This window comes from Microchirus variegatus, assembly GCF_963457635.1.
Source record: "Microchirus variegatus genome assembly, chromosome: 19".
NCBI classification, from domain to species: domain Eukaryota; kingdom Metazoa; phylum Chordata; class Actinopteri; order Pleuronectiformes; family Soleidae; genus Microchirus; species Microchirus variegatus.
Genome location: NC_139820.1, coordinates 12,808,477 through 12,822,151, shown reverse-complemented (window position 1 = coordinate 12,822,151; position 13,675 = coordinate 12,808,477). Strand labels below are relative to the sequence as shown.

The window sequence follows — 13,675 nt, the reverse complement described above, 5'->3', positions numbered from 1 at the left end:
CAACTTAAACGGGCGATCGACGCTGCTCTTGCACCCATTGCTGCTGCGATTGAGGGATTTACAGCGAGGATTGATTCTCAAGACAGCCGTATTGTTGATGTGGTAAAGTTGAAGTTGTGCCGGGGCAAACCATCAAACTGAACTGGAGATGTTTTGTAAAGAAAAATGGTCCAAAATACCTTCCTCCAGAATCCAGACTCTAATTGGAAACTATAGGAAGCGTTTAGAGCAGGGGTGTCAAACTCATTTTGGTCCAGGGGCCGCATCCAGCTTAATCCGACCTCAAGGGCCAGACCAGTAAACTCATCGCAAAATGACATTTAAGTAATAAGTCCACTTCTTTGTATTAATTACTGCAAAGAAGACGAATATGGACACATATACGTCTCCCTGACTGGACAGAGTCTACAGCTTGCAAATGCTGGACAAAATGAATTAAAGATGTGTTTAATGTGATGAGAAAATTAGTTCCCTTTATTGAAACAGTGCAAACTGTAGCTTACAAGCCTGAATAATAAACAAAGTTCAGTATTGCAATTAACAATGGAGAGTTAAAAAGTGCATCAAGACCAACTTAAGTGCCGCTCAGCCTCTCAACAAATTCCACAAATTCGGAAAGAAGATGATGAACTAACTATTGACCCAGAAGAAATTAAAGAAACATTCACCTCATTTTATTCAAATCTGTATACATCAGAGATGACAAATGATTGCTCTGACATGGAACATTTCTTCAATAACCTCCAGGCTCCTTCTGTAACAACAGTTCATAGGACTGATACTGAACTTCCACTAAACTGTAAAGAAATCATTACTGCATCAAAACAATGCAGAGTGGCAAGACACCAGGCCCTGATGGGTATCCCATAGTTTTTTGAAAAATTCTCTAATAAACTATCAACAATTCTACTTGATATGTTTAATGACTCTCTGTCCCGTGGGTCACTCCCACAGACATTGACTGAAGCATCGATTACCCTCCTACTTAAGCCAGGTAACGATAGCAAAGAATGTGGCTCGTATCGACCCATCTCCCTCCTAAACTGTGATGTAAAAAATTTTGGCCAAAGCCCTTGCCCTACGCCTTCAAACCACAATGCACGACGTGATATCTGCTGACCAAACTGGTTTTGTTTCGGGCCGTCATTCATTCACAAATGTTCGTCAGCTCCTAAATGTTATCCATTCTCCTGTGCCCAGTGCGATACCTGAAGTGGTTATCGCGCTGGACGCGGAGAAAGCTTTTGATCGGGTAGAATGGGGATATTCATTTGCATGTTTAAAGAAATTCGGATATGGCCCTAATTTTATCTCATGGATTAGACTTTTGTATACCTCTCCCAAAGCTTCTGTAATCACGAATGGTAAACGCTCACAGTATTTCCAGCTGTCAAGGGGCACCCGTCAGGGCAGCCCAATCAGTCCACTGCTGTTTGCCTCGGCCATAGAGCCCCTGTCTATTACACTCAAAACATCACCATCAATTACTGGGATCACTAGGAGGGGGAGAGAGCATAGAGTATCTCTTTATGCAGATGATTTGTTAATGTATGTATCTGACCCTGTTTTATGTGCTCCTCATATTATCCACACCCTGAGGAGGTTTGGTGCCTTTTCTGGGTATAAACTGAACTTCAGTAAAAGTGAATGTTATCCTGTTAATGACTTGGCTCTTCAAATACAGGACGGTGCTCTACCGTTCCATATGTCTAAAGACGGCTTTAGATACTTGGGCATTAATATTACAAGGGACATGCAGAATCTTTATCAAGAAAACCTCGGTCTGCTATTTGATAAAGTTAAATTAGACTTGAAGAAATGGAAACTACTTCACCTATCCTTAGCAGGGAAAGTGAACTGTATCAAAATGAACGTGCTTATTAATTTTGAGGACATGTACATAAACTGTACTTTTGCGAGCTTTGAAGATTTATCGCACAAATTTGGCCTCCCTCGGTCTAGCCTATTTCGATATTTTCAAGTCCGCCACTTGGTCTATCATCTTTAAAACATTGTCAGAAGCATTGAATATTAATCTCGAACCCAACATGGCTATGGCCATAATTGGTACCACGGATAGAAGACATACAACATTAAGGAAAAGCTATAAAAACATAATTGCTTTTACGACGCTGCTTGCACGTAGAAGAATATTATTGCATTGGAAATCAAAACATCCACCCAAAGTGTCTTTGTGGTTTAGCGACCTGGCACAATTTATACAATTAGAGAAAATAAAATATACTCTCAGGGGGTCCAGGGACAAATTCTTCACTGTCTGGGATCTGATGTTGATGCATTTAGGTAAACTTAAAACTGTGCCCACTTAATTATCTCTTAGCAGTCATCTTGCATTTATTTGTGATTGTGATTGAATCCATGTGAATCATGTCTTGTTTAGTGCACAGCTTCAGTGCTGGCGAGCCAAGGTATATGCTCTTTTTGTTATGTATGTGTGTGTTTATGTATATATGTGTGTGAGTGTATGTATGTATTCATGTATGTATGTATATATGTGTGTACATATATGGATGTATATTTTCTTATTGTACTTTATTATGTTTGTATTACTTTCAATTATCTATTCATACTGGATTGGTGTCCAACATGTTCTTGGGATGGGGGGTTAAAATATAATTATGAGTATTGTGTCAACTGTATTTGAAACGTTGTAATGTATCACTGATACTCAATAAAAAATATATATAAAAAAAAAAAAAGTGCATCAAGTGGCCTGTTTTTTAGCTCGACACTGAACGAATGAAGCAGCCAGTCTAGCCACCAGGTAAGTAAACAGAACCATGGCTTTCCCCAAACAGTCAATAAGAACAACGTTTAAACATTTAACTTAAAATGAGTGCTGTGCCATGAACAGCGTTAACGCATGACTCGTTTCCATGACGACTGACCGGAAAAATACACGTTACGTCATGTTTACGTGACTCCCAATCGTTAAAATACGGGTACGCTGGTTATTTGTAGCGCTGCTCTTTTCGTTTGATAAACAGACCGCTCCAGTTCGACTGTAGGCTAATGGCGCTAACCGCTAAACGGTGCCTGGACTCCTGTGACACGGCATGAAAAACTGTTACTTTCTTCTTTTTATACCCGAAGTGCTCCCACACATCTGCTTTTAAGCACGACAGTGTTGGACTTTTGTTCGCCGATATTTTCTTGAATCTCCTAGCTCTCACTGAGTAAACAAGAAGAAGGAGACGTCGGCGTGTGAAGACGGGTCACTCGCTATAAATGCTCTACAGCGACACTAGCGGCTGGCTGACCAAATCGCTCTTCCTGCAAGGACGTGCCAGGTGGAACACGGGGGATTTGAATCGGACTTAATGTATTGTTATTATTATATACTCGTGGCGGAAAAATCAATACTTTCTGGGAAAATAAAAAATCGATATATATCGCAGAATCGATAAAATCACCCAGCCCTACTGAAGTCACTTGGTCACTGTTTTAATGTGGCTGTTGAAATTCAGGTCTGAGCCCATGAAAACGCCTACGTTTCTGGCTTAATGTTAATTAACATGAACATTTTTCATAACTCCATATAGGACCTTTCTGTACGTAAATGTCAGCACTGTGGCAGTAGTAATGCAATATTTGTTACTATACATGTTTAATGATGGCGGGACATGTTTAATGATGGCGGCGCGTGAGGTCGCAGCGGCCCCTTCAGGGATCAGCGAGTATGAAAGTTTTGGAAGTTTTGTCGAGCCCAGACGTTCAGCTGGCAAAAGTTACAACCGAGAGACTTTACTAAACATCAAGGTAAAGAACGCTGCAGAAATTGAGGCGATTTTGACACATTACGCCAGCACGGAATATTGTCGGAGACTACGCCGCCAGCCACCCGAGAGAGGAGGAAGCGTAAGCGGTGCGAGCGTAAACAAAAGAGGGGTAAGCGAGCCGGAATCCATGCTAGGCTAAAAGCAAACCCCTTCAGACTAGCAGTACCGTCGCTCCTTCGCTCCAATGTCTGCTCCCTCAACAACAAGTTGGATGAGCTACGTCTACTGAGAGAAACCAACAGAGAGTGGAGAGACTGCTGTGTGTTTGCTTTCACGGAGACATGGCAACAGAACACCCCAGCCATGGCCATTCAGCTGGAGGGGATGACATTGTTCCTGCATCTACATCAACAAAGACTGGTGTGTTAATGCCACGTTAGCCACAAAACACTGCTCTCCGCTGGCGGAGTTCCTCATTGTGAAATGTCGGGGAATTCACTAAAGCTAAAGCTAACGCTAACGAGACACTCGGGGAGCTACACAACGCCATCAGTGAGCTTTTGACCAAACACCCAGACAGCTTTGTTGTGGTCGCAGGGGATTTTAACCACACAAGTTTAAAGAAGGTGCACACCTACAAACCTCTACTGAAACGCAGCAGACCAGTGAAAATACAAACCAGGACTTGGCCAGAGGGTGCAGTTTCGGCACTTAAGGACTGCTTTGCACGTACGGACTGGGGGGTCTTCAAGACAGGAGTCTCCCAGGGAGTCCAGATTGACATTCATGAGTATGCTGAGGCGGTAACCGGCTACTTCGCTAAGTGCACAGAGGATGTTACTGTAATGAAGACCACAAACCATGGATGACTTCAGAGGTGCGCTCGCTACTGACAGCCCGTGATGCAGCCTTCAGGATGGGGGACAAGACTGCTCTCTGTTCAGCTAGGTCTGCGCTCTCCAAAGGGATCAAGGCAGCGAAACGTACCTACGCTGAAGAAATCCAGGGTCACCTCTGTGACACAGGGAACACCAGACGGATGTGGCAGGGGGTCCAAGCACTGACGGATTACAAGTCCAAGCAGGTGGTCGACAACGACGACGCTTCTCTTCCAGACAGGCTCAACAACTTCTTTGCACGTTTCAGAGCACCACACTCTACAACCAGAGGGAGGCACAGCCCTTCTCCAACTGCTGCGGGGCCAGCGCTCATCATCAGCGCAGCAGACACACGGAAAACCTCATGAGGGTCAACCCACGGAAAGCGGCAGGCCAAGACAACATCCCGGGACGTGTGCTCAGAGACTGCGCTGGAGAACTGGCAGAGGTACTGACTGACATTTTCAACATCTCCCTCAGCCAGGCCATCATCCCCAGGTGCTTCAAAACATCCACCATTGTACCTGTTGCGAAGAAACCAGTTGTATCCTGTCTGAACGACTACTGTCCCATCGCACTGACATCTACTATGATGAAGTGCTTTGAACGGCTCGTCAAATCACACATCACAGCCAGCCTCCCTGCAACACTTGATCCATACCAGTTTGCCTATCGTCCAAACCGCTCTACAGAGGATGCAATATCCACCACCTTGCACTCTGTCATCACTCATCTGGACCATTGAGACACGTACGCCAGAGTCTTGTTCATTGACTTCAGCTCAGCCTTTAACACGATTGTCCCCCTCCTCTACTTGGCCTTAACACCGCCACATATCTCTGGATCCTGGACTTTCTGACTGAGAGACCACAGACGGTCCGTGTTGGAAAAAACATCTCCAGTTCCATCACACTGAGCACTGGATCCCCCAAGGCTGTGTGCTCAGCCCACTGCTGTTCATACTGCTGACACATGACTGTGCACCCAGACACGAGGGGAACCAGATCATCAAGTTTGCGGACGACACCACCATGGGGGGACTCCTCCACGGAAATGAGGAAGCTATGTACAGGGACGAAGTTCAACACCTGGAAGACTGGTGCAGGGAAAACAATCTGCTGCTCAACGTGGACAAAACGAAGGAGATGCTCATCGACTTCCGGAAGTCACAACCAGAGCACGCCCTCCTCAGCATCAGCGGCCGTACAGTGGAGAGAGTGGAGAAAATCAAGTTTCTCGGAGTGCAGATCTTGCAGGACCTAAGCTGGAATAAGAACACCTCTTATATCACAAAACGGGCCCAGCAGAGACTATACTTCCTGAGGAAGCTGAAACAAGCCTCTCTCCCGCCCAGCATCCTCACAACCTTCTACAGAGGTGTAGTTTAGAGCGTCCTGACATACTGCATCTCTACATGGTACTCCAGCTGCAGTATGTCAGACAAAAAAGCCCTGCAGAGGATCATCAGGGGGCGGAGAGGGTCATCAGAGTTTCCCTCCCCTCCATCCAAGAACTATTCCAGACCCGCTGCAAGAAGAGGGCACTGACCATCGTCAAGGACCTCTTACACCCTCTCAACAAACTCTTCGAACTGCTGCCATCAGGCAAACGCTTCCGGAGCATAAAAGGCAGAACCACCAGACTGATCAACAGCTTCATTCCACAAGCTGTCAGAATGCTGAAATGCTCTCTTTTTTTGTTGCACTACTGTTGTGTGATTTGATTTGATTGATTTGATATTTTGAAAATGTACTCTTGATACTCAAGTACTTTTAAAAACAAGTACTTCAGTACTTTTACTTAAGTAGACATCTGACTGTAGTGCTTTTACTTGTACTTGAGTAACATTTAGCAAGGGGTATCTGTACTTTTACTCAAGTAATGAAGCTGTGTACTCTGTCCGCCTCTGCTCATGATGAGTCCCGGTATGCCATAACAAGTCCCGGGACGCCAGAGGCTAAAACCGTACTGGTGCGTACCGGCCCACTTAAAGCACTGCTTGATAATTCACTAAAACACAATTTACAAGTCAAGCTAATATACCTAAAACAATGAATGAGTACAGCTCTGTTTTTCTGTGTGTCAGAGTTGACAGCCCTTTATGGCGAATGTGGATTGTCCAAATGTCGTCTACTGGTATTTTACAGTTGTGATTCACCTCACTCCTGGTTATTCTGGTACTATCGTGCTTTTGGATGGACTTGGAGAGAGGCTCTGATATGGAAGCAAATGTGTGTCATATTCCAAATTAAAATGCATGAACACAAACGCTTTTTCACTTTTCAAAATGTAGCTGCATTTTTTTGACTCACAAATAAATTGAATAATCACTATTTCAAAATGCATTTTCATTTTCAACTTCAAGACTGCTCATTCTGTGACTTAATTAAAATTATAAAGATTTAAGACAGTTAAGATTTAATTTTCAAAACATCCTCAAACAATCCCAAAAACATGGGTTAATCGCCGACAATGACCAGGGAAATGTCTGAAATCTCAATATTTAAGAGAAGTCACACTGGCGCTGTATATCAGTCCAGAGACTGTAACCTGAGCACAGATTCCTTGTCTGTGTTCTGGTCATGGAGGAGGTACTAAGCAAATATTTTCAATGAACTGATTCCCTGCTGAAAAAAACCAGCTTAGAATTACCTGGACGGATTTTTTTACTGTGAGCTTGGTCAAAGGTCAGACAGAGACATGGCTAAAAAAGGTGTCACACAGAAAAGTGATTTGGGTTGTCTTATAACCCAGCGCTGAGTCACTATTGCACCCAGCAAGATGGGTTGGTCCATTTTAACCCTACAGATGAGTTAAATATTCTTCCCAAATGTTTGGTCAAATTAACCAATATGCCAGATTAATAAACACCGATAACAGTACAATCTATAAGAAAATAAATTGCCATTGACTACCCATATCTATAAAACTGTTAAACTACAAATCTATAACAAAATACGTTATATTTTTGCATGAAAAGCATATTTTATGCAATAAAGAACTAAACAATACTGGAATCTTGGAAAACATTTATTATTGAAAAATATCTTTAAAATATATTTGTACATCGATAGTCTGCCGTTACAATTGATTTACTTGGGTGAACTGTGGAGTCGGTATGAGTGTTTCTAACAGCCATAGCACCAGCGAACTCGGCAACTAGAAGAACTGAATGAAATTTCTTGAAAACGTCTCCATCACACCGGCTGAGTTGGAAAATAGACCTAATGTCCTGAACTATCCCTTTAATGTATGTAATAGACCTCCATAACTCACATATATGTGCAACAGGACCCCTCTATGTGACCTTTAAACATATCTTCATCTTAAACTGTGGTCATTTACGTTACATGTACTTGCTTTTTGTTCCCCAAGGAGTGTACACACACATACGCACGCACACACACACACACACACGTACACACACACGTGCGCATGCATGCATGTACGCACACGAACGCACACACACACACACGCATGCACACACACACACACAGGCGCACACCTAGAGGAGAGCTCTCACAGTTCACACAGAAAAAGTCCACTCTTGGTAGTGGAGGAGGTTTTCAGTTGTATCTGTTTCTTGTGACTCTGGCTCAAAATGTAAGGAGCAACGATGAGGGACAGAGCTGCAGCTAATAAGCGCTGCAGCTACTGCTAACACAGGTCACCTGCTCCGACCATGAATGCACCACAAACAAAAATGGGTGGGCCATTGCTGACATGCCTCCGTTTGGCCAATAGGAATGCTCTCAGCAGCTGACCAATCATGACACAGAAAACGGCATGGAGCTGGCTGCAGCTGAGAGGGTTCTGATCATTAAAACAAATGAATGTTCGTACGTAGACCTCCATAACTCAAATATGTGCGATAGGAACATTCTATGGGACCTTCATAAATCATATCACAATATTCCATCACGATAATGTGATAATGATATTCATGAGGTGACTCATATAACCTTAGGAATTATTTTCATAAAAATATTGCTCACTGTTCATGACTAATAGCTAAAAGGGATGCACCAGTTGATTGGCCGGTGACAGGAATTGATCGATTAAAGAAAAGATAGAAAATAAATGTCTTTGGGTGCTGTTAAGTGGTTTGAAAAAATTAAATCGGTATCAGCAGGTTATGAATGTATAACTGGAAATATCCCTAATAGCTAACAATCATTTTTAATATCACTAAAAGTTGATATTAAGAGGCCACATCATGAACTGGAGTGGCCTCTTGCCATCATTACTATGATGGCAAATGAACAGATCTGCAGACTCAACTATTAGCTTAGCTGTCACGTTAGACCATTGTGGTCTCATGTGATTGGAAAAGTGTTAGATTTGTGTAGAGGATGCAGGAAATGGCTTATATTAAAAGATTGATCTCAATATTTAATGACTCAATATATGAATTGGAAAATCAATTATTTTGAACCCAGCTCTACTACATTGTTTGTTTAACCAATGTCTCTCTGCTCTTCCTGTAGGTGGTAATGTGTTCATATTGAACGTATGGGGAGAGCAGGCAGGGCCTCCTCTGCAGGCATTGCACTTCAGCTTTGCAGCTGGGGCCTTTCTGTCTCCAATCATAGCCAAGCTGCTGTTTGGACTTGATGGGAACAGCAGCTTGGAAACCATGGCAACCAACTCCGCACTTCCTGCCAACATAACTCCCAGTGATCACAAATTTCTCTACTACGTCAACAGTACTCTTGGATCCATGTGGGCCTATATCGTGATCAGCACCTTTCTCGGACTCATTGCAGTCCTCTTCTTCATCCTCTTCACCTGTACCAGCTTGTCATATGACAAAGCACGCATAACACCAGGAAAGCGCCCAGTGGCAAAACACCATAAAGCTCTTGTTGTTCTGCTCTCCTTATTTTATTTCTTCTATGTTGGAGCTGAGGTGACGTATGGCTCCTTCATCTACAACTACGCCAAGGACTACGTGCACATGCCTCAGGCAGAGGCAGCTGGGCTGAACTCATTGTTCTGGGCTATGTTTGCTGTCTTTCGTGGGTTGGCCATCGTCTTTGTGGCCTGTTTGTACCCTGGCACCCTGATCCTGCTCAGCCTGGTGGGATGCACTCTCTCCTCTCTGCTGCACTGCCTCTTCAGCAGGGAGAAGGTGGTGATGTGGTCCTGCAGCACCCTCTACGGAGCCTCCATGGCCACCACCTTTCCCAGTGGTATCTCCTGGTTGGAGCAGTACACCATGGTGACAGGCAACGTGGTGTCTGTCTTAGTGGTGGGTGCAGGGCTGGGTGAAATGGTGCTGCCCACAGCTTTAGGCTTCATGCTGGGAAAGTTCAGTGACCACCCTCTCCTCATGTACCTGTCACTCATCGTGGCCATAATCACCTCTATCCTCTTCCCCGTCATGTACAAGCTGGCCTCCACCCCCAGTGGCCAGAGCAGGAAAACCTGTGTTCGGGGCCAACCTCCTGCCGATGACAGTGAATTTTGCCAGGCACTGCTGGACTCAGGAGCCAAAGATGAAGAGGAGGAGGACGAGCTGGACATTGAGGCAGATCGGTGGAACGATGCAGACTTTGAGGTGATTGAGATGGAGGACACGGCGAGTCTTGTAAATTCGCCCAGTAAGACGCTGAGCTCTGTGGCACCATTGCAGACAGTTTCATTCTCTGGTGTCATGTCTTTGGGTGGAGATTCGCCCGGAAGGAAACTACTGCTCTCTGCTAACAGAGAGACTAAGCAGCCGAGGCTTGGAATGTCGGAGCACATTCACGGGTTGTTCTGATCGTTCAAAGTGCAGTGAATGCAACACAGTCAAACATTGAACTCATCTCTGAAAGAACATAAACATTTGCTGACGGATGAAGGCTGAAGTCCACTGTGAAACTAAAATGATAATATGAATGATTGAAAGATCAGAGTCAGTAGAATCCATAAGCCTTGTTTATACTCGCATAAGACACCGTGGCTCTGTGGACATTATTTACTGACAAGCAGTTCATGACCTGCAAAGACATATCACTACAACAATGTCTATTGTAGGATAAGAACCAGTTAAATTATAGATATTGTACATTTATTGTAATAGAATCATTTTATTGACACACTTCACATGTCTAATAGGCTACAGCAAAGTAATACAATACATGCTTCATAGGTGTAGGAAGTCTCTTGCTAGGTTTACATTACCTGGTTTAAGTAAGTCAGATCCATTTTTATGTGGATGTGACTTCTATCTGATGTTTTCAGGACTATGTGGAAATCTATTCTGATTTTCACATCAAATTAATGTCACCTTAATATGTGGTCATGGTGGTCATGTTGGTCATGGTGGTCATGGTGATCATGGTGGTCATGGTGGTCATGTTGGTCATGGTGGTCATGTTGGTCATGGTGATCATGGTGGTCATGGTGGTCATGGTGGTCATGGTGGTCATGGTCATGGTGGTCATGTCAGAATCAGTACAGCTTCTGATCTTGTGTTGATCTAGTGGAGGAGTGGAGTGTTGTCCTCTCAAGCTAAATTCCCTTCAACAGCTTCTGTTTCTGAATTTCCCCCATGGAAGATCAATAAAAATATATCTAATCTAATTTTAGGGTGTGTTCACACCTAATAATCCACTGAAATTGTTCACACCTGATGTAAATTTCATAATTTTTCAGTTGGTTTAGTTTCACTTTTACAAAGGCACATCTTAAAGATGTGTTCTGTTTGAGGACGGACACGTTCAGATGCAAGACACCAATCTGACCTGTAATGAATCCAATTTGAACATGTAGCTGTATCCGAACATAGCCTACGTATCTCAACCGGTGTTTGATACCTAATTTTGTTTAAATAATTCTTGCTCACTTTCTGTAAATCATATACATTTTATTTCACTTCTCAATTATCATTGCGTTTGTCTCCTATATGATATATTTAACTGACATTTCTTATTCAAACAGCCAATGATTTATAAAGTAAAGTATAAATCATGAACATTTATAGGGGTGCCCAAACTTTTGCATACCACTGTAGACCGGAAGCTCCAATTAAATCAAATCAAATCAAATTTTATTTATGTAGCCTGAAATTACAAAACCCGTTTGTCTAACGAGACTTCACAGAGTTGGTAACATCCTCTGTCCTTGGACCCTCGACCAGGGTAAGGAGAAACTACCAGAAAAAAACCCCTATAACAGGGTAAAAAGAAGGAGGTAGACACCTTAGGGAGAACCACAGGTGAGGGATCCACTCCCTGGACGGACAGACGTGCAGTAGATGTTACCCAAAACATACAATACACAATTAGAAAAAATAAAGCGTTAACCGTGTTTAAATGCCAGGATCATCTGGATCACTGGGTTTGTCACAGCCTGTAGTGAAGACTGTTGTGGTCAGAGACTTGGGGATAACGGAGTCCTCTATCCTGTCCTGACTTCATGTCGTTCACTGTTGGCAGCAGAAAGTAGTAGTAACCTTGAAACTGGATCTGGATCCTGCAACCGCTTTATCCGCCACTGGAGGATTTACAGAAAGTATGCAAGAATTATTATATTATATATATATTATAAACAAAATTAGATTAGAGTCTGGATTTTCAATAATATTCAGGTCTGGGTACTGAGATGGCCATTCCAGAACCTTGTATTTGTTCCTCTGCATGAATGCCTTAGTAGATTTTGAGCAGTGTTCAGGGTCGTTGTCTTGTTGAAAGATTCTGCCCCGGCACAACTTCAGCTTTGTCACTGATTCCTGGACATTGTTCTCGTGAAATCTGCTGATAGTGAGTGGAATCCATGCGACCCCAACTTTAACTAGATTCCCAGTCCCTGCACTGGCCACACAGCCCCACAGCATGATGGAACCACCACCAAATATTACTGTTGGTAGCAAGTGTTTTTCTTGGAATGCTGTGTTCTTTTTCCGCCATGCATAACGCCCCTTATTTTAACCAAATAACTCTATTTTAGTTTCATCAGTCCACAGCACCTTATTCCAAATGTGCTTTAGCATACCTCAAGCGACTCTGTTTGTGGGGGGTGCAGAGAAAAGGCTTTTTCTGCATGACTCTTCCATACAGCATCTCCTTGTGCAAAGTGCGCTGAATAGTTGAACGATGCACAGTGACACCATCTGCAGCAAGATGATGTTGTAGGTCTTTGGATCTGATCTGTGGGTTGACTGTGACTGTTCTCACGATCCACCTCTGCTTATCTGAGATTTTTCTTGGTCTGCCACTTCGGGCCTTAACTAGAACTATGCCTGTGGTCTTCCAATTCCTCACAATGTTCCTCACAGTTGAAACTGAGAGCTTAAATCTCTGAGATAGCTTTCTGTATCCTGCCCCTAAACCATGATGTTGAACAATCATTGTTTTCAGGTTATTTGAGAGTTGTTTTGAGGCTCCCATGTTGCCACTCTTCAGAGAAGATGCAAAGAGGGGAAACATTTACAATTGACCTCCTTAAATACACTTTCTCATGATTGGATTCACCTGTGTATGGAGGTCAAGGGTCACTGAGGTTACCAAACCAATTTTGAGTTCCAATAATTAGTGCTAAAGGTATTGGAATCAATAAAATGACAAGGGTGCATCAATTTAGGCACATGCCTAATTTTGTTTAACTAATTCTTACACACTTTCTGTAAATCATATAACAAATATAGGTCTCTAATTAACACTGTTTTTAGGTGTGTATATGTGTCATTACCTTGTTTATGAAAGCTGTTGTGTAGGACTTTAGGATATCCCTAAAAAAAGGGATATCAACATCTAGACCTACACAACAGATCATAACAAACTGTTCAGCCACAGCTGAGAACACAGGTTTTTTTGTTGTTTTCCTGAGCGCTCCGAAGAGGATCTGAAAAGTGCTTGCTTGTGACGTAACTAGCAGGTCAAAGGACCGATTCAACGTTAAGTGCATTTTAATTTCAGAGTGAATGCCCTCATGTTGACATCCTTTTGGCCTGCAACAATAGAAATCTAAGTGGAAGACGTGACTGATTGATTTGGGCTGCAGTCTAAACAAGGCGTTTGTCCCTATGCTACTTAAATTGCTCTGTAATAGGTTGTCTCCAAAATCTACAAA

General features: G+C 43.1%; 1 protein-coding gene across 1 annotated transcript in view; it reads left to right on the top strand.

Annotated features, from left to right (window-relative positions):
• The window catches only part of mfsd4b (major facilitator superfamily domain containing 4B), a 39,789-nt gene extending 29,211 nt beyond the window's left edge, over positions 1 to 10,578 (top strand). The window contains exon 4 of the mRNA XM_083906032.1: positions 9,106 to 10,578. Within this exon, the coding sequence (XP_083762158.1) occupies positions 9,106 to 10,382 (1,277 nt within the window). The 3' untranslated portion in view covers positions 10,383 to 10,578. The remainder of the gene's footprint in view (positions 1 to 9,105) is intronic.
• Positions 10,579 to 13,675: the final 3,097 nt, after the last annotated feature.